This window comes from Lissotriton vulgaris, unplaced genomic scaffold (genome assembly GCF_964263255.1).
Source record: "Lissotriton vulgaris unplaced genomic scaffold, aLisVul1.2 SCAFFOLD_2525, whole genome shotgun sequence".
NCBI classification, from domain to species: Eukaryota; Metazoa; Chordata; class Amphibia; order Caudata; family Salamandridae; genus Lissotriton; species Lissotriton vulgaris.
The window spans coordinates 189747-212328 of NW_028247845.1; the positions used below are offsets into that span (position 1 = coordinate 189747).

The 22582-nt window shown below is 42.2% G+C and overlaps 1 protein-coding gene across 1 annotated transcript in view; it reads left to right on the top strand.

The window, feature by feature from the left end:
* LOC147665008 (killer cell lectin-like receptor subfamily B member 1B allele C) overlaps positions 1 to 22582 on the top strand; it is a 189054-nt gene that overhangs the window by 26513 nt on the left and 139959 nt on the right. The window contains exon 2 of the mRNA XM_086949823.1: positions 14867 to 14965. Within this exon, the coding sequence (XP_086805949.1) occupies positions 14867 to 14965 (99 nt within the window). The remainder of the gene's footprint in view (positions 1 to 14866; positions 14966 to 22582) is intronic.

Genomic DNA, 22582 nt, shown 5'->3' on the forward strand with positions numbered 1-22582 from the left:
AGTTCCACCCTTTCCAGCACCTCAACAACCCTAAACTCGGCTGTATCGACTGTGGGGGGTAGCGCTATGCAGGAGGAGTGCACCAATCGATTTTAAAAAATTTAGTGATTATTAAAATTGTGACTCTGCCCGAAATCGGCAGAGACACCACAGCGTCGCGCTAAATCGGCGCGCTGGTGCAGGGGGGAGAGGAGCATTCCCGGTAGCTAGTGGCTTAGCTGGGCCCCTATTTATAATTGGATTCATTGTTAAAAGTCTAAATCTGTTTACTCATGTCAACGCTGTTAAAGTGATTCTAAGTTGTGCCTAACTTTTATTTTCATTATTTGTCTGACCTATAATGCTCGGCTAACTATTTATTTGCTGCTATAAAAGTCAATAAAAATATTTAAAAAAAGAGTTTAATACAGACAAGATGGAAGCAGTCATCTTCGGTATAGATACCTCGCTACGGGACCCTACCTGGTGGCCTGCAGATCTTGGAAACACTCTCAATCCACCCACCCGTGCCAAAAACTTTGGAAAAATAGTCAATAACCAGCTTGCTATGAGCGGCCATGGAAATGTATTATCCACCTCCTACTCCACATACTCAAGCTGCTCAAGAAGATGTTCAAGTGACTTCCCACAGAACCGTCACCCATGCCCTCTTCACCAACAAGTCAGACAACGGCAATGCACTCTATAAAAGAATCAACACAGAACTGACCAGAAGACTCCAGATCATACATAATTCAGCTGCAAGATTCCTCAGACTTCCCACCCCACATCCACATTACCCCACTACTCAAAGGCATCCGCTGGCTCCCTATTCACAAACGTGCACTCTTCACACTCCTCATGCAAACATAGAAAGCCTTCACAACTGTGGCCCTACCTACCTCAACAATCACATTAACTTCCACATACTTACCCAGCACCTCTGCTCAGTCGGAGCCTAACTTGCCCAGGCCCCCACATAAGCAGAACAAGACCCTGTGGCTGAGCCTTCTCCTACCTCTCTTCCACAGCTTGGAATGATCTACTTCCCTCCAAAACACCAGGAACGGAATAAGGCAAATGTTGACGTTGCCAAGCCCTGCATGGAAATGCTGCACTAAGCTGCTACCTGCTCAAATTGTCACCCTGCATGTGATGCAGACAGCCTATACTTTCTCATTTGTACACAGATGTCAACAAGAACACACCGTCTATGTTTCTAAAGTATTGGCCAGGTGGCAACCGTACTCATGATGGAAACAGGCTTAAATTGCACAGTAATTCATGCTCCATAATATTGAGGTGTGATGTTATTTAATAAATTATACTTCTCCATAATCTTCTGGTCTTAATTTGGCAATTGGAATAAGCTATTAAATGGATGACCAGCTTCCTTTCCAATCGCTCCCAGACTATTAATTTGGGCCCATACCTGTCTAATTCAAAAGAACTGACCAAGGGGGTACCCCAGGGTTCATGCCTAAGCCTGACCATATTCAACATCTACATAGCCCCCTTGGCAGCTCCATTGAGGAACCATGGGTTCATCCCAATATCCTACGCAGACGACACCCAACTTACCTTCTCCTTCAAAAAAACATCTCAGACAGTCTAATCCACCTTCTCTTCCGAAATGCTGGCCATCGCTCAATGGATGAAAAACACCTTCCTACAGCTGAATGATGGAAAAACAGAAGTCTTGCTCTTTGGAGACATCCCACTTCTGTGGGCACCACATTGGGGGCCTCCGGAACTGGGAAAAGCCCCAACCCCCACAACATCAGCCAGGAACTTGAAAGTGTACCTCGAACAGACCCTCACTATGAAAAAGCATGTAACACACATGGTGGGTTCATGCTTCCACGTATTGGGCCTAGTGAGAAGAGTCTTCCCCTATCTTTTTGACTTCATGAGAAAGACCCTGATTCAAACCCTGGTGCTGAATAAGCTAGATTACTGTAATACATTACTGATCGCAGCCAACGAGACCTCACTAAACCGCCTTCAGATGATACAAAATTCTGCAGCACGTTAAATCTTAATTGCCCCCCACAGATTAGCTTCACTCCCACTCCTTCACCAGCTACATAAGTTGCCTGTACTGAAGCGTGTGAACTGCGAAAGATTGTTTTAAAAATAAATATACTGACTTGCTCAATCTGAATTGCTTTTCAACCTCCAGCCAGCTGTAGTGTGCTAGAGTGTCTTCCTCCACTGCCCTCATTTTCCAATAATATTTGACAAGGGCCCCTTGTCTTGTCGGTATCTTTTTTTTTTAACCCAAATTCCAATCTGATCAGGGCTTCTGAGATATGGCGCAGAATCTAAAATAGAATATTGAAAAGGCTGGTTTGTGCGGTGTTTAAGACTGTTGAGTCCTTTGTATTTAGGAGTTACGGTCCATACGTGATTGATGGGCGGAATTTTGCTGCCACAACCTTAGGTAAATGAGTTGTCGAGCAGTCACTGAGTTTTTTTTGCAAGGTTTTAAATGCAAATAGTAGCTGTTTTGCTTTTACTTTCCGTAGTTCTAGATAATGCCTGTAATTAAGGTGTCGATCTAATAGTACACCCATATATTTATATGTTTCCACCTGATCCAGGGTGTTCCTGTTCTGTTAATCGTCCAGGGGAATTTTGGTTGTTTTTTATGTGAGCTAGAAAAACACATAACCTTAGTTTTTTAAAACTTTATTACTAGTTGAGCTGAGGCTGTGTATTCTGCTAGTTGGTTTATTAATCGCTGTAGGCCTCGAGGCGTTTGAGAGAGCAGCACAATTTTATTAGCATATTGCAGGCTTGCTATTCGAACTTTGCCCAATTTTGGAGGGTCCCCTTGTATTAGGCGGAGGTTATTGTCTAGGTCAGCTGTATGTATGCATAGGCATTTATATAGCGCACTACTTACCCGGAGGGTCCCAAGGCGCTTCGACCGCTGCGAAACCCTTCCTGGCTTCCCTGAGAGATGGTCCCTTAATGGGTATCTCCAGGGTGAGACCAGGCATCCCCGGCGGTCTGGTGGGGCCGTTAGTGAAGATGAGGCAAGCTAATGCCCAGAGTTGCCGAGTGTGATCGCTGATCAGAGTGGGCACCGAGGCGAGAGAATTATCAAGTCCGCTGACCCTGGTCCAGAAACCTGCCGCGCCGGGAATCGAACCCTGGTCCCGGGCCGTCCTCTGCTCTCGGGTCTGCCGCCTCTAACCAGTGAGCCACACTACCTCACTGTATGGATGTTGAATAAACAGGGGGCCAATACGCACCCCTGTTTTAACCCAATGATGGTCATAATTTTGTTTGTAAGGCTTCGACCGTCCCTCATTTTTATTTGGACCCATGTTTTTGAGTAGAGATTAATAATTGCATCTAACAATTTTGTGGGAATATTTCATTTTTGCCCATAACATGGATCTTGGAACCTTGTTGAAAGCTGTTTTAAGGTCTACAAAACAGACATGCAAAAAATTTGAGTTAGCAATGGCTTTATTGGCCAGGAGCGTGACAGAAGATAAATTTGTTAGGGTGCCCATCCCGGCTCGAAATCCTGTTTGTGTGTTAGGGATACGTTTTTTACTATCAACCAAGTCCTCTAGTTCTTTCAACAGGTTTGTGGCGTACATTTTTGCCTCAACATCAATAAGGGCTATCAATCTATAATTGGATGGATCTGAATAAGTCCCTGATTTATGTATTGGTTGTAGCATACTTCCTTGCCATGAGTCTGGAATAGTGCAAGTCTCCAAAGTGTGAGCAAACAGCGAGGTTAGATGATTGGACCAGAAAGCAGGGTCTTTTTTAAATAAGGCATTAGGCAACCCATTAGGACCAAGGGCTCCATCGGATCTTTGTTTTTTTAAAGCATGCAATACCTGCTTGTGTGTAATCTGTAGATGATTGTCTAGTGGGTCATACTCTGTTATTTCTAATAGATCATACCCTGGTGTTTCAAATCGACCTGACTGGCATTTGCCTTCTGGCTGTTTCATTTGGGGATAGACGTGGTTTATCGATTTTGATGTGCGGGTCGCGAAATCTATTTTATAGTTGATTTTGGACTCTGATGTTTCATTATTGACAGGTGTGCTAGAGACAGTCTTGGTGTACTTGGTGGCTACTATGTCAGCTCCCCATGTATGTTCAGTTATGTCAGAATTATAGTGCCGGTTTTTACCGTTTGATAGGAGATTAATGTGTGCCCAAAACTGTTTTGAGAAATGATGGATGAGGGATGATCTATGAGTAACGATCAATTCTGGATGAAGAATGATCTTTGAAGAATGATCAATGATGGAAGAGGAATGATCGATGAGGAATGGTCTATGAGGAAGTTCAATAATGGATGAAGAATGTTCTTTGAAGAATGGTCAATGATGGAAGAGGAATGATGGATGAGGAATGGGGAATGATCTATGAGGAATGATCAGTGATGGACAAGGAATGGTCTATGAGGGCCAATTAATGAGGGATGAGAAACAATGGAGGAGGAATGATGGTTTTCAGATGAGTGAAGGATGAGAAGTGAGAGAGAGAGAGATGACGAGTCAGGGGTTAAGGGCCAGATGTATCAAGCGTTTACTCGTTTGCGAACGGGAAAAAGCCTTTGGGGATGTATCATCCCAAAAGGCATTCGCAAAATAGGGAATCGCACATTTTGTGATTACCTATTTTGCAAATGCATTTAAGGAATTGCAATTTGTGATTCCTTAAATGCTATGCAGGAAAAAAAAATTGCGACCTGGCTGTAAGGAATCACAAACTCCAAGTTGTTGTTAATTTGCGAATTCCAAGAAAAATGCACTTTTTTGCATTTTTCTAGGTGCCATGTTGTGCAAGGGCATGTATGTGCACCACATGTGCACACATGCAAATTTCAGGGGTGCAACAGGGTGTCCATTTGGCACCCTTGAAATTGCATGCGCAATTTACGAGTACCTATTGGGTACTTGCAAATTGCGCATGCAATTCCCCATTCCTTATTTGTGACTCACAATTTGCGAGTCGCAAATAGGAAATATGTAGGAATCGCAAATTATTATTGTGAAACCTACATACATTGCATTTTGCAATTCCGTAATAGCAAATCGGTGAAATGCGCTATTATGGAATCGCAAAATCCAATATTGATACATCTGGCCTTAAAAGTGGTGAATGCCACATGAATGCTTTACAGGTTTGCTAAATGCCAGTTGATATAGTGTTACATTTGTAAAATGATGTCTTCTGTGTGTACAAGACCCAAAAGTTGTGCCTTGACCGTTCTTAATAGTTGAAATGCCATTTGAAGGTCAAACAAAAGTGTGATATTTTAAAATTAGTCTTGCATATAGCAAATCACAAATAGTTATGGTGGATGCTCTGTTTGCATGTAATTGTAAGCAAGATATAAATCAAGATGAGGAATTCCCAGGGATGAGTGTTCTTGGGTATGCTCATTTTTAAGTAAACCATGGTTTTACACTGGTTCCCAGTGCTTGAGTGTGTGTATGGGTGCCTATTTGTTGGCTGATCTACGTGTTTGAGTTGCTGTTGGTGTTAGTCTGTAATGTATTTTGTAGGTATTCTGTTCTGGCAGTATATTTGTCAGTTGTGCCGTTTGTGCATGAAAATGGTGTGTCTTTTTGTATGTGTCTATGCACTATGCACTATGCAAAAGTCACACCTATTGGCTTTGTCACTGCATCTTTACTTTTACAGTACAACTAGGGGTGGGTGGTCAACTCCGCGTGGTGGAGTTTTTGTTCTCGCGTGTGCCTCCCCAATGGTAAGTTGGCTAGCACGAGTGAGAAAATCAAGCGTTAGAGCACCTCCCGGCGAGATTTCTCAATGTGGGGGCTCGCGGCAGGTTGCAACTGCTCGCGCTGAGAAAGCTGCCACTTGCGGTGTGAAAACTGCTGCTCAAGTGGAAAATCCACATGAGCGGCAGAAAGAAGCAGCACCCTCTGGTGCGATGGGTGGTGCTGCTTGCTCTGATTTTTCAAGGCTGGACAAGCTCCCGGTGCTAAAAATCAGCGCAAACAGTGGACTGTCTCTCGCGGAACTCTGTGGCGCGTCACAGAGTTTTGGGGAACTCTGTGGAACTCAGTGGATTGAAACTCAGCCTAAGTGCAAAACACAGAATTTCATAAACTCTAATCTTGAACTATTAATGTTTAAAAAGGGATTCAATGTCGCCAATATCTCCTGTGAGGTCATGCCTTACTATTAGCCCAAGAGTGTTCAGGGCAGTGCCCCTTCATCTGGGTTTTCTAAATGGCATCTCTTGGTTTTCTGGGATTCCTAATGTTCCATGTGTTGATGGTTTGGCTTGTTACTTTGCACCTTATAAAACATTTCCCATTCGCTGCTTTGATAACTGCGCGCTCAGCACAGGAAATAACAAAAATAGCAACAATAAATGCCATCAACATACACGTTTCATGAAAAAACGTATTAAACGTCATTCTGGTGGAAACTGTATCAATGAATCATAGTTGTTTGTTAGGTACACAGAGCTCATTATACACCGCCACTTGGTTCAAACCCACATCCTCTGGTTTCAAGGAACAGCCTCTCTCGGAGGTCAGAGATTCTCTCTCGCTCAGTGTTTCCATCAGTCTTGTGGAGTTTATTTTAAGGTATTACAAATACCATTACTAAATGAGGGTGTATGTATTGCATTTTGTCTTATTGTCATACATCACAATGTGTCATTACAAATAAGAGACTCTGGATGTGAATCACATCTGCAGGACCCCTACACTCACTCTGCGTGGTTGAGGCCCCTTTCCCTTGCCTGGCATCTGAAGGATTTTAGGGGACCCTGGCAAACATAATTTGTGGCCCCTTGCTCGAAACAACTCTACACTTATCATCCATGTTCACCTCATTCAAGCCCTAAACAATTATAGTCTTATCATAGGCAATCCTCTTTGCAGCCCCCAACCTTTAAAGGGACCCCAGTCCTTCAGGGGGTCCCCGTTAATTGCAAATTATTTGAATGTTTATGAGATATTGGAGACCTGGGAGCCCCCTTTCATATTGTGAAGGAGGCTCCATCCTTTTTGTGTTATGCCATTGTCTGAGACCATCCTGAAAGCATAATGATGGGGCTCCTAGAATGTTAGGGGCCCTGTGCCAGAGCCCAATTTGCTCATTCCTTAAACATCTACGGTGTAGCACCACAAAAAGTGATGCAACCCGATCCCCAGGCTTGAATTGGGCTTTTCTTTCAAGCCCACATACTGATTCGGGCTGGAAAGTAACTCTATAATAACAAAAAGTTACAATTTGAATTACTTTGCACTATTTTACAAAAAGGTGTCATCCCACAGACAGTGCATCAGTATTTCCACGCAAACATCCTTGGTTTTTTATGCAAAGCCCCAGGAAGTAACGTTGGATAAAGTTTGATTTTCTACAAACCTTTGTACCTTTGCTTGTGTGATGCTACAGCACAGCACACACACAAATATGGAAGCATTTTGCACTGGAAGGGTGTGCTTCTATTACAAAACCTATGATAGCGCTCACACACACCTTTGCACAATGGTGCAACACTATGGGGGATATGTACAAGGAAGTGGCAGAGCGTGTCGTTAGCCTCCTTGGCTTAACGACACACTCCGCCACTTCTGAAATGCAAGGCTGCACCATATTTACAAGAAAGTGACGAAGCCTTGCTTTTCCCACTGCACTGGCGCTAAGTTTAGCAACTTTGCACCAATGCAGGCACCCTTGCACCAGAGTGCAAGGGTGTCTGCCTGCAGGGGAGGATTGTTTATGAGTAGGAAGGTGTCCCTTCCTGCACATAAGTAATCCTAAAATGCCATTCTGTCAATTTCATGTGTACTGCTTCATGCAGCACACATGAAAGTGAAAAAATTGAATTGTTTTAAAGGTTTAATTATGTACAGGAAGGGACACCTTCCTACACTTAAACAAACCATGACGTTTTGCTCATTGTGCAGCACACATGGAAAAAACAAAAACGAGGAGAAATAATGCATTTCTCCTCGTTTTGACAACTTAAGACCAGGGTTTTCCTGGTCTTAATTTTGGCGCTGCCATCTATGTACGCCATCCTTGTACATAGGGGGCAGCATCAAAATCAATGGGTGTTGCAGTGAAACACCCACCACAACACCCACTGCACGCCCCTTTCACGCTAACCATAGCGTGAAAGGGTGCCTTATGTACAAGGCAACGTTCAGCCACGTTCAGTGGCTTAACGCTGCCTTGTATATAAGGCGCAGTAACTATCGCCACTACAACATTTGTAATAGTGACGTAATGGTGGCAATAGGGGCTTGTACATATGCCCTAATGTGCGTGGTGCAAAGCAGCCGAAAGTGTACAAGCGTAGGGGGAGCACTTTCATGCAACCCAGCAAACCAACTTTGGCTGCTGCACTGCATTCCAGCAAGTATATCGTCCCCCACGTGGTATCTGAATTCCAGACCACATACAATTGTTCTAACATTAGACAAGGTTGGGCAATGATTTGAAATTCTACCCGCACAAAAATGTGTATATTTTTTTATATGGTGCTTTTGTAGTGTGTTGGTGTCAAATTTCAGTCCAGTACCAGAGAGGCTATGTTTCTTTGTCCATTGGTTTTCTACACTCTCCTTTGCATTCAATGTACTTCAATGTTTTTCTAGCCAGTGATTGCAAATAATCACATAAAAGTTGAAGCGGACTTTGTTGCATAAGTACAAGAACTGTAATGAATACAATTATAAATGAATGAACAGTTTTGCAACATGACTGACCAGCGTTTGATGTCTTCCTTTTATGCATCTTTCCTGTCATTAGTATAAACTTCAAACTCTAGCCTCAAGCCGAAGTCCAAATCCCCAAGGGGCATTAATGTTAATTTTTTAGTTACAATAAATAGAAAAGACAATGGTAGCTGTAAGTCAAAGGCCCTAATTCTGACTTGGTCGGAGTTTTCTTATCTCTGTACAAATCCAGTTTGTGCAGGGGTTGGAATTCTGAAGGTCAGTGGTATTTATCACTCCCAGTAATATGAGTTAAATATCTCACCCTTCATTACATTTCAGTCACTTAAAACTGCATTTTATGTCCCATAAAACCTGGGTGCGATAAATGCCATCTACTCCTCTGATGCATTCAGAATAAAGGTCTCATGTTATTCTATGATAATCATTAAGAGAGGCTCACATTAGTTTTATAAGATGTTTATTTAAAACATCAAAAATGGATGTCTAAAATTATATTTCCATGCATAGAAGCATATTGTAGCTATTCGATAGGGTATTTTTTAGGTCTCGCCTACAGACCCCTTTACCTGTCTGTCATTAAGCAGACCTAATGTATCCCATAGAGGTTTAAACTGGGTTTGTGTCTGCCCATTGCTCATAATTTCATTACTTTGTTATCAATCTTATTTTCCTGCTCCTGATATAATGGCCTTTTACCAAACATACCTAGTGTATCCAATGTAGACCTAGGGCCTGATTACGAGCAGAGGTGCTATATATCACACCTGATAAATAAAAATACCACAGAGTAATATATTTATCGGGTTCGATAAATAGCACTTATTACGAGATTCTAGGTAATAACATGAGGATTTTGTGTTCAATCTGCTTGGAATGGTAAAAACAATACAGATTTCCCCTGTTAAGGTTTGGGAGGTATGGGAGGTATGGCCGGCTGAAAATGAATGAAGGTTCAATCAATCAGTCAGGATTCATAAAGCGCAGCTGATCATCGGACAGGGTATCCAGGCTCCTGCATGCCCAAGAAGAATATTCGAACAGCCAGGTTTGGAGACCCATTCGGGATTCCAGAAGTGAGCTGATGGTCCGGAGGTGCGTGGGGAGGCTGTTGCAGGGCTTTGCTGCAATGTGTGAAAAGAAGCATCCTCTACTTCTGTTTCTGTAGATGCAGGGAGTGTGGACAAGTGACAGGGAGGTGGAGCGTAGTCTTCTTAGTGGTTGGTGGAAGTTCAGGCAGTGGTTATTGTAGGTAGGTCATTGGTTATGTAGACCCTTGTGTGCGTGGGTCAGCATCTTGAATTAGCATCACTTCTGTATGGGGGGACCAGTGGAGTTTCCTGAGGTGGGTTGTGATATGGGTTCATCTGGGAAGCCTGAGCATGAGTCTGGCTGCGGCATTCTGTATGGTCTGAAGTCTCTGCAGAAGGTGTGCGGCGACTACTACATAGAGGGCATTGCCATATTCCAGTCGGCTGGTGATGAGGGCTTGTGTCTCGTTGCATCTCGTGTGTAGGGGTAGCCACTTGAAGATCTTATGTAGTATGCGCAGAGTGAGGAAGTAGGCAGAGGAAACGGCGTTGATCTGTGATATCATGGTGAGCTTGTTGTCAATGAAGATTCTGAGGTTTCTGACTTGGCTGGAGGGAGTAGGTGACGGTCCTAGGTCTGATGGTCACCAGGAGTCATCACATGTGTTGCTGCTTTTGCCCAAGATGAGTACTTCCATCTTGTCTGTGTTCAGCTGCAGGCAGTTGTTCTCCATTCAGTCGGTGACGTTTGTCATGCATCTGTGGAAGTTGGTTCTGGAGGTGGTGGGGTCATTTGTGAGTGCGAGAATGAGTTGGTTGTTGTTTGCGTAGAAAATTATGTTGAGTTGTTCAGCGCATCGGATAATTATTGGATATGTTACATACCTTCCAACTTGTAATTCTAAACCATGCATACATAAGGGTTTAACCACAGGTCTGAATACACTGACCCACTTGTAATTAGGCCCCTACAGTAGGTTTGTGTGTGCCCACTGCCCATGATTTGAGGACTTTCTTGTCTATCTCAGTACCTTGCTGCTGATTCAATGCCTTTCCTCCGTACTCCTGTGTTTGTCCCTCCCAAGGAGCATTTCGGTCTCACTGTGTTATGAGTGTGTGAGTTGTATTCATCCACTGCTGATGTCAGCACTGTGAAGCAGGCAGTGAAAAAGATGAAAAAAATTCCCTTGTCTGCAGGGAGCAGCATTTTAAGCTGCTAATTGTGGGTGGGAGCAATGCTGGCTCCTGCCAGAGGCGGGAAGCCAGATGAAGCCGCAGGGTCATTAGGGCTCCCCAATGGCCTCCATCAAAACCCAGTGGGTGCCCTGGGTGGACTCCAGCGCACCCACCATGTAGTAGCCAAGCCCCGGAGGATGGAATAACCAAGGCCATTTTTTTTACCTGGGAGGGGGGCTGCTTCCCCTCCCCCCCTTTAGTGTCTGGCAAGGCCCCTGGAATGGTGTCCTCAGGTTCAATATTGGTCCGGGAGGTGGGCTGCATGCCCCTCCCCCTTTATTTAGTGTGCATGTCCAGTGGATGGGGTCTCTGGGGCCCATATTGTACGTGCAGCATGCCCGCCTCCCGCTTAAGTATAAGGTTGGGCCCTGGGGAAGGGGTAACCAGGGCCAATATTGGCCCAGGGAGGGGGCTGCATGTGTCCCCCCTTTAGTGTTTGGCAAGGCTCCAGGAGCACCTCAGCCTATATTGGCCTTGTTATGTTATGTTATGTTATGTTAAAAGCATTTGTTAAGCGCACATACACCGACGATTTCTTGGCGCTCAAATGAGGATCACGGCAGTGGCAGGGAGATCGCTTAATTAGTATATGCTTGAATGAACAACCATGTCTTTAGCTGTTTTCTGAAGTGGGCAAGGGAAGTCAGAGACCTTATCTCAGCCGGGAGGGAATTCCAAAATTGTGGCGCAAGGACGGAAAACCTTAGTCTGCTGTACTTCTTCCGTCTGGCTGAAGGAATTTCCAACAAATTCAAATGGGAGGATCTAAGGTTTCGAGAGGAAATGTAATGGTGTAAGCGAGCCGAGATAAAAGCCGGACTGTTACAATGTAGTGCTTTAACCCCTTCACTGCGGTGGCTATTCCGCCGCAGTGCTAAGGGGGTGGGGGGGGGCCGGGTGGCGGTCCCGTGCTCGTGACGGAACCGCTCCGTCACGGCACGCGGGTGAGCTGTGCTTGTGACCGAACGGTTCCGTCACGGCCCGCCCGCGCTTCAGAACGTTAGCACAGGCGCAGAATTCGCGCCGCGCAGGCGCGGCGAGAGGGCCGTGACAGAACCGTTCCATCATCAGCACAGCCCACCCGAGGCTCGTGACGGAACCGTTTTGTCACGAGCATGGGAGGGGTTAAAAATGTTGTAACCCATCTTAAACGCACAGCATTTACTCACTGGAAGCCAGTGGAGGCTTTTCATTAGTGGGCTGATATGGTGCCATTTAGGCTGATGAAAGATCAGCCTGGCCACCTGGTTCTGAACTAGTTGGAGACGCCTCAGTTGGTATGCCGGAAAGCCAACATAAAATGAATTGGCATAATCCAGGCGAGAGATCACTAAGGCAAGAGTGACCAAAATAATAGTCCTGAAATCTGGGTGGGTATCCACCACCAGGAGAGTGGAGGCTGTAGCCTATGCTGACATGCCAGGCTAGTGAACCCTCCACGAATCGCCATATTTCCCCTTTTATTGCTTTGTAATTCAGTACATTTGTGCCTGATTTAGTGCACTGGGAGGCCAACAATGCTCATACATATAGTTGTAACATCAATATATTACTTGTCCTGGTCCAGCTTTGGTGAATAGTAAGACATTGGGATAGATGAATGAACCTTTTTGAGGTCACAAATGCCCTGATTTGCAGAATCAGGCCTTTTGTGCATGCAAAAGGGCATTTCCAAATGCACAAACTCCAACTTGCAATTTCCTAACCTGTTACCGAATCGCAATTTGGGTTTGTGAATAGGTATTTGTAAGGAGCGTATTTAGGGCGTCCATTCCAAATACTGATTTGCATTGGTAATTACCAATGTTTTGCAACAGAAATGAGTTGCAAAACATTCACCCTTTACCGTCACCTCAAAGTTGATGGTAACCCATTCTAAAATGGTAAGAGGTCCCTAATGGACCCCTTCCCCTTTGAGAATGGCTAAAAAAATATGTTTTAAGAACAGGCAGTGGTCCAAGGGACCAATGTCTACTCTAAAAAAAACACATAAACATTTCATTTTTTTTTTTTGTTATTTCTTTTTAAAAAAAATTTATTTCTGTAATTTTTTATTGTATAAAAATATATATTTACATGGAGCATGTTTTAAACGCATTCCGTTTTCATTTCAGGAAATCGGGCTGCTTTAAAAAAAAAAAGATTGCTTGATTTAAAAGCAATCACAGATATGATGGTCTACTGACCCCAACATGCCGCCATCCCTGTGATTCCAGCGAATCATAGTGGGTCACATACCGCGACCTACCTCATTAATATTCATGACGAAGGTGTATTTGTTACCCACTAAGAATCACTAGATGAAACTCAATGAGTTTCATACATTAGAATTGCTGAGGCATATTATCAAGGGGGTTTATCTCCGCTTTTTTAGCTTTAAAAGCCAAGAAAGCGGAGATAAAATTATCTCCCTATTACCTAGCTGTCGCTAACACCAGTTAGCGACAGCTAGTAGGAGATAGCGACCATCTTGGGCCCCACTTTGCATGTCACTGATATTTATCACTAATGACATGCAAAGTGGGCGTGCCAAGATGTTAGCGACTGAAAACAGTCGCTAACATCGCTATCTCCTATTACCAATTGTTGGAGATATTCGCACTAAGCGCGAATATCTCCAAAAGCTAACACCTGCCCTCAGCAGTTCTTAGCCATGTTATCCAATGGGAGGTGGATAACATGGCTAAGAGCATTAGCTCGGTAATGCATGAATATCGCTGACTTTTCAGCGATATTCATGCATTGCGGCGATTTTTATCGCATTTGTGATAAACCTTGGTAATACCAATGTTTATTTGCGGTAAAAATCGCCGCAGCTCAGCGGTACATTTTTGTCTCTAACCAAGCAATAGCGATAATTATCGCTATTGCTTGGTAATATGCCCCACTGTTTCCTAATTCAAATCGTAAATAATCGCTATTCCTAACCTTTGTACATCTTGATCCATTCTCTCTATTGTTCTGCTGCTAAAGAGGTGCTATGCTATAATTGCGATATTGCCCATGCAGAGTAAAAAAAACATTATTGAGCTCTTTTTATCAAAATACAAAACCCCCAAGAAGTTATGGTAGCAGATTTCACAAGTAATAGTTCTGCACTTATGTAATTATTACTAGGGAGTCACAAATGCAATGTTTAGTTGTAGGGCATGAAACAATATTAATCAATAGATGTGTTTTAAAAGTCATTTTATCATATAATGAGTTTTCTGTTTTAGTATTGGATAATGATGTAACTTTCTTCATCAGATCACAGTGACTGTACAGTTTCTTCTCTAAAAGTGTATAAAAACTCTGGGAAACGAGCCAAGTCTTCCCCCGGTCCTCTTTCAGAACAGATTCCCTGTTAGTCTGTCGATATTTTTTTTTCTCACTCCAGCCTTTACTGAGCAGTCCTTATGACAAATGTCGTTTAATTTTAATTTGCCATGTGCTGGACAATAATTGATGCTGGCATTTGACTAGATTAGCATACTGAATCTGAGGCCAAAGATATTCTACAATTATTTGTATTTTAAAAATGCAAATTGATTGACTAACTACTGCCTTTTTGCCTTCTTTATTGATTTTTAACTTTTAATAAACCTTCATAGTTTGCATTTTGAACCTTATCTCGGGTGGCGCTTCCTGTGTGGATTTTTCAATGTGATTTCTCTGGCTTTGCATGACCTTGTGTTAAGGGCTCTCGTCTTTACAAACTCTCACTTCCCGACCCATCAATCAGCCCTTTAGATGCAGGAAAGCATCAACAAAGTTCAAGCATATCTCTTTCTAATTTAGTTATCTTGTCTGGAAAATCTATTCTCTGCCACTGCAAGTACGTGTTTGTTTCATTATGATGTCTACTTTGATCTTTTTGCCATTGTCTACCTAATTCACTTATACACTTGTTATATCTTACAGGTGGCCCTCAGTGTCCCCGCTGGCACCGAAATGTGATCAAAATTTCTGGAGCAGGGTTCTTCTTTTTCTTCCTCAGCACGATTGCCCTAGGTTTTTTGGGTAAGGACTGAACGTACAAAGAAGTTACATTTTTGGCATATTTTGAAGTGACGTGTATGCATCATAGTTTGGCAAAGTTTGTAGCCTGGAAATGGAGTCACTGGCATATTGCTAAAGTCACATGAATGAGCATGAACAGATATATAGTATCCCAATATAGGACTTTCCTTTAGGTCTTGTGAGCTCAGAAATGCCTCAGGCTGTGTTATTTCAGGGAAAAGGGAATATGCAAAGTGCACGTGCATGTTTGTGAGGGGATGGAGCAGAAGGGGGTAAGCGAGTTTTAATGTGTGGATTGTCATGGTTCAGTTCTACTATGCCTGTGTTCCTATTAGCAGCCCTTTTGTCTCGCTGTCTATCCCTGAGAACCTCCGCTTTTAAATAAGTTGTCTTCTCAAGGAAACTGGCACTTTTTGTGCACCATTATAAACGGCAAAAAGAAGTTAGGAACTCTTGCTGGTACTTTTTTTCTCTGGGACAAATGTTGTCTGCTGTGTGCTCAACAGTAAATGTTCCCCTTAAACAAAAAAAATTGCTTGGGAGAATGAAAGGGAAGGGTGGTTTCTTGCAATGCTAGATCATAATTATGCCAGCTTGAGGAGGGTGACTGCTATGTGTAGTCTTCTTTGCACTGAAGGAGGGAGTGTTACAGGTACACTGTTTGCCCTGGTATACCTGTTAGTTATACCTTAGCAACAGGAGTGGACTGCATTAGGCTGGGTGGGTGGTGCAGAGTGTCAGTATGCCTGAGGTGTTCTTTGAGTTGTGTGGTAATTTGGTAAAAAGATACATAGATGATTTCTGTAGCCTGATGCACTAACATTACAACCCAGGCTGTGCTGCTGAGGGGGCATCAGTGTTTTTTTTCTTTTAACTGTGGCCAAACTCTTGGCCAATGGTGGTAACCCCTGAATGAGGGCACCCAAGCATCACCACACTTAGCCTCTCCCAACAACTTGTCCTAAATGCTACAGCTTGCAAATGAAAACTAACAATGTCACTGGTTCTATGGTTACGAGTAACAGCTTTAACAAATTGTTGTCAGTGTAAGTCGGCTCTAAGGACTCCATTTGTATGCAATGTTTTCAATAAGGAATTGCAGAAGCACTCTTTTTACAATGGGAGAATCCATGGATGACATGCTCTCATGCCTCGGCCAGTGGTAGAGGCCAATGGTGTTTGTCAATCGTGCATGGAGGTGAAGTCTCTGCCTACCTTCAGCTCAGTCCAACTTCTGATTGGGCAGGACTCCTTGACCAGGTCAGGTCATTATTGACAGCTTCAGGGCTCCTACTTGGAGTGCTCTGTTTGGAAGAACTGAGAAATGTGGAGCCGGGAGGTGCAGAATCATGAATCATTGGGATGTAAGGTGTGGACCTGGGAGTTGCAGAACCATGAATCCTTGAGATTTAAGGTGTGGAGCTTATATGTGTGTATCTGGGAGGTGCGGAACCATGAATCGTTGAGATGTAAGGTGTGTAGCTGGGAGTTGCAGAACCATGAATCGTTGAGATGTGAGGTGTGGAGCTGAGAGGTGCAGAACCATGAATCGTTAAGATGTGAGGTGTGGAGCTGAGAGGTGCCGAACCATGAATCGTTGAGGTGTAAGGTGTGGAGCTGAGAGGTGCAGAACCATGAATCATTGAGGTTTAAGGTGTGGAGCTGAAAGGTGATGAACCATGAATCGTTGAGGTGTAAGGTGTGGAGCTGAGAGGTGCAGAACCATGAATCGTTGAGGTGTAAGGTGTGGAGCTGGGAGCACAGAAAGTTTTCATGTGGCGCTGCCCTGCACCAAAACCTCATAAAGAGTCCCACTTTTTGCATGTCTGCTTCTCACACTGCACCTTTCTCAATAATGGATGCAGCTGTCCAATAAAGATGCCAGCCAGGTGCTTTTATCAGCTAAAATAACTAGGCCTTTTTTCCTGGTGTGTGAACCAGGCCACTATCATTGAGTAGAACAGTACTGCACCTGAAAATCCATCTCCACTCAACCAGTAGCGGCTGCTATCGTGCATCAGTGGTGGGGCAGGCGTGGAGGGATGGCAGGTTTGGAGTGGGGTGGTTAAAAAACAAAAAACAGAGGAAATAAGAATAAAATAAACTTACTTTGCTGGCAGCCGCAGCTCCTCCATTCTTCTTCCACAACAGCAGGAACAGGAAGGACCCATGCTTCCAGAGTCCACTAGCCAATAACAACACTGCTGATAGCAGCATCATGATTGGTCTGGCCGCCGTTGATCGGTAATCATATTTGGACTGCGGGCATGGGCATGTTCCTCACTAGGCTGTGCATTGCAGCCTGGTGAGGAACATGCACAGTGCGCATGAGTGTTTGGCCAGGCCGAGACAGCTGGAGAAGCAGCTATGTGCACTTGAGGAGTGCCTACCACTACTCCTCTGCTCTTTGGGCAACGCAGCCCAGCCCCACCCCGCACCTGAAGATCCGCTAGGGGAAAAAAAAAATAATAAGAACGTGGCGTTATTATCATTTAATTTTTCTTGTGGGGGCAACGCTCCTCCGACTTAGTGGAGCAGCCGCCACTGCACTCAACTTGTAATTTGGCCGGAATGTCAATGACTTCTCTCTGCACATAAAGCTGCCTTTCATAGTCCATAGGCCACCTGCATTCATCAGGACATATATACAAAGAGCATTTGCTGTCCAGGCCCATGGTGTGGGAATTATAACTAAATGTAATATTATTGGATGTCATCGGCATTCCATCTCCTTGGGTAGCACAATGAGTCATCAGTTCCTTACCCCTCTAGAATTTGGGGGCATTGCTCCCATATTAGATGAGGGGGTGGAGAGGAGGGAACTCATTCAATTCCAGCAGCTGAGTGTGTTTTCCTCCTTGGCCGCGCCTTCCCCTCTGATGCAATGCCAGTGAGCACCATGCGTCCTACACACTGGTCTGTCACGGCTGTCTGAGGCTGGTGCATGGTGGGCGCTAATGGGGTGGTGATGGCTGGGACCAGGGCTTTAAGTATGCCGGTGCTCAGCATCAGCAGTTCTAAAAAGCTGGTGCTGAGATGGGTCCCTCTAGTGCTCTCCATTTGTGCCCTCACCCTCGGTGGAAAAAATAAAATCGTAACTCTGCAGCATTACCACCCTTCACTGCATTTGATGTCACTTCAAAGAGACTCGTTATAGTTTTTTCACAGTCTCCTCAATTCAGATGTTTTACATATACATATATAAAACATGTTTATTTTTCAGAAAGACACACATTCACTGGATGGTGTCATCAGTGATGTAATGAGTGATGTAATATGTGATGTCATCAGCAGTGCATTACACGCGCAAGTTATAGTGAGTCCAACTAACTATAACGTGGGAATTTCAATGGTTTTATGTCAGTAAAATTTCCAGGTAACTATAACTGGTGTGAAAGCTATGGTTTTTCAGTGAATATATATATATATATATATATATATATATATATATATATATATATATATATATATATATATATATATATATATATATATATATGACTGGAACTTCGATATTCAGTAGAGGCCAAATAACGAAGACGGACCCAATGAGGTTATTTTAAAGCGTCTTTATTTCACACTGTGCACCCTCATGATTGCCATGACGCGTTTCGGGCCCTGGAGCCCTTGATCACATGACATGGTCAAATTACACCCTGTGATTTGTAGTGCCGGTCCGGTCACATGGTCCCAAGCCTATAGAAATAGAGAAAATACTTCAGCCTGGACCAGACATAGTAACCAATGTTGTTTACATTCATTGTGTTATTGGACTTTTCTGTGACGTTTTGTTAACCCCAATTGTCACAATTATTAAGCGACAAATAATCCTTACAAATGTGCAAATTTGCGCAATAAATATGTTAAAACACTATTTACAAAATATACCAATCGCAATTATTACTATGTACAAACAATCACAGTGGACGTAATATGTACAAACATTTCCTGTGCAATATTTAGCAAATGAATAAAGTGCTTTTGTGCAAAATTTACAAAGGAAGGGGTTGAGTTAATATTGCCCAAGTGGGCATTGGTTAAAATTTCATCTGGACCACTGCGTCTACACTGCTTAGGTATTCATGTTGACTCCAGCACTAATGGAAAGAAATGTGTGATTTCCCAAAAAAAGTGTTTGATACATTCAACATTATTAAAAATCCGGCAGGAAATAATTAATAAATAAATAATTTAAAAACAGCCTTAACAGATGACTGACATCACATTTCCACTAAACAATTTCAAGACTCTGTGTGCAAGCAAGTATACAAGTCTTCTGTCGCGTTCAATCCACTCGGGGCCTTAGTGTCTAATTCCAGAATGTACCTAGTTTCTAGTACGCGCAGACGTGCCTCTCTATTACCCCCTCTCCGTAACGGCTCCACCATATCAATTGCGTAGTATTTCAAGCAATTGACATCGCCTTTATGGCAAAGATTAACATGCCTCGCTACTGGGTAAGCATCGTCTTTGTTCACGACTGCCCTCATATGCTGCAATATGCGCTTGTGGACTTGTAGTTTAGTACTACCAACGTAGCAAAGTCCACAAACACATTCCAAGACATAGATGACAAAGTCTGATTTGCAGGTTATTTTCTTCGTGATGGGTAGTTCTCTTTCACAGAAAGGGGAATAGTAGGTGGTTTTACTTTTTCCTATAGTGCACGCTTTACATACTGCGCATTTCAAGAAGCCCTTACTTTTGCCTAGCCAGTTGCCTCTTGATGGTACCTCAGGGCTGCTACTGACTAGCATGTCACTCATGGATCTGGCACGGCTATAAGTAATAGCCGGGCATGTGGACAAAGTTTTCCCAATCACAGGATCACCTGTGATTATATGCCAGTTTTTCCTCACCATCCTCTGAAGCTGTCTATGCTGGCAACTATAACCAAGAATAAATCTCGGTTGGTCCACGGTCACATTGGTCAGTATTGCATCCACCCCTATTGATGTTCTAGGAGATAATGCTGTCTTGTTTGCCCTTTCCATTGCCTTAGACACTATATTTTCAGAGTAGCCCCTCTGTAGGAACCGTATCTTGCTTTTTTTCTGTGCTTCAAAACAGGCTTCATCGGTGCTACAAATTCTTCTGATCCTCAGCATCTCCCCATAAGGGATGCTGCGGATCAGATGGTTGGGGTGCTGACTAGAGGCATGGAGGATGGTGTTACCTGCAGTCTCCTTCCGATGTAATTTTGTCTGCAGTCCCCCTTTGTCTACAAAAACCTCTACGTCTAGGAAATTTACTTTCCTATCACTGATGGTACCTGTGAAATGCAGATTCAGTTCATTCTGATTGATTTCTTCAATGAACTGTTCCGCTTCACTTGCAGTCCCCTTCCAAATAATGAAAAGGTCATCGATAAACCTGTACCACACTAGCACTTTGCTACTCATGACCTCTTTAAAGGCATTGCCTAGGACCTGCTCCTCCCACAGCCCCATGTGCAAACATGAGTAACTGGGGGCGAAGCAGGCCCCCATTGCCACACCTCGCAACTGCTGGAACATTTGGTTTTGAAACATGAAGTAATTATTGTAAAGACACATTTCCAACATCTCCACAAGCATGTTATTGTGTTCCAGCATACACATGGGCCTTCTGCTAAGATAATGCCTTACTGCTCTCACTCCGTCCACATGATTAATACTTGTGTACAGTGCAGTGACATCAAGTGTGATCAACAAATACTCCATACTCCACACTATATATATTCAGTTTCACAACGCGCAGCCTGTACACTGAACTATATATATATATATATATATATATATATATATATATATATATATATATATATATATATATATATATATATATATATATATAGATATATGTATATATATATATATATATATATATATATATATATATATATATATATATATATATATATATATATATATATATATATATATATATATATATATATATATATATATATATATATAAACATAGTATTAATAAAAAAAATACAATATATTTACCATAGGATAGCCAGAGGGTTAAATTTACTATTACCACTCTAGTGAGTGCAACAGTAGAAAAAGCATTGGATAGCGTAGCAGTAAACATTACTATTCCCACTCCAGTGAGTGCAACAGTAGGGAAAACGTTGGATAGCGGGAGGGTAAGAATTACTATTCCCACTCCAGTTAGTGCAACAGTAGGAAAAGCGTTGGATTACGTAGGGGTAAAAATTACTATTCCCACTCCACTGAGTGCAACAGTAGGGAAAGCGTTGGATAGCGGGAGGGTAGAAATTACTATTCCAACTCCTGAGAGTGCAACAGTAGGGAAAGCGTTGCATAGCGTAGGGGTAAAAATTACTATTTCCACTCCACTGAGTGCAACAGTAGGGAAAACATTGGATAGCGGGAGGGTAAGAATTACTATTCCCACTCCAGTTAGTGGAACAGTAGGGAAAGCGTTGGATAGCGTAGGGATAAAATGATTATTCCCACTCCAGAGAGCACAACAGTAGGGAAAACGTTGGATAGCGTAGGGGTAAAAATTACGATTCCCACTCCAGTGGGTGCAACAGTAGGGAAAACGTAGGATAGTGGGAGGGTAAGATTTACTATTCCCACTCTAGTTAGTGCACTAGTAAGGAAACTTAATACTTCATATATAATTAAAAATAACATAAATATTATTACTAATTACAAATTATTTTAAATATTTAACAATGTTATATAACATATTATTTAACCACATGGCTGCTGGGCGTTTCCCCCCCCCCCTGTGCTGGAAAATGCCATTTTAGTGGCACCATGACGAGCTCAGCTCGTCATCAGCACACGACACCCGTGGGTGATGACGAGCTGAGCTCGTCATCAGCATCGAAAGGGTTAATCAAATAAAAAAACAAATACAATTTAATTATTATTAATAATTACCTACTTATACAAATTATTTTACAATTATCAATAAATTAATTAATAATTTAAAATTAATAAAAAATTAGATCAAAAAATAAAAATTTTAAAAATGTAATTACTTACAATTAAATTACTTTCCACCCTATTCCCCTTTAACCCACAACCCACTACAGAAAATACATTAAAAAAAGAAATATAATGATCAATTAATTAATTATTTAAAATTAATTAACAATTATATTTTAATTATTTACCAATTAATAATTAATTAACAATTAATTCTAAATACATTCCAATAAATAAATTGAAATATTTAACTAATTATAATTAAATTACTTCCCACCCTATTCCCCTCTAATCCCACAACCCGCTACAGAAAATAAATGACTACAATTAACATATTTATCAAATAATTAATTAAAATAAATTACAAATTATATTTTAATTAATTACCAATTAATAATTAATTAACTCAAAATAAATACCAATAAATAAATTAACATATTTAATTTATTTTAATTAAATTACTTCCCACCCTATTCCCCTCTAATCCCACAACCCGCTACAGAAAATAAATGACTACAATTAACATATTTATCAAATAATTAATTAAAATAAATTACCAATTATATTTTAATTAATTACCAATTAATAATTAATTAACTCAAAATAAATACCAATAAATAAATTAACATATTTAATTTATTATAATTAAATTACTTCCCACCCT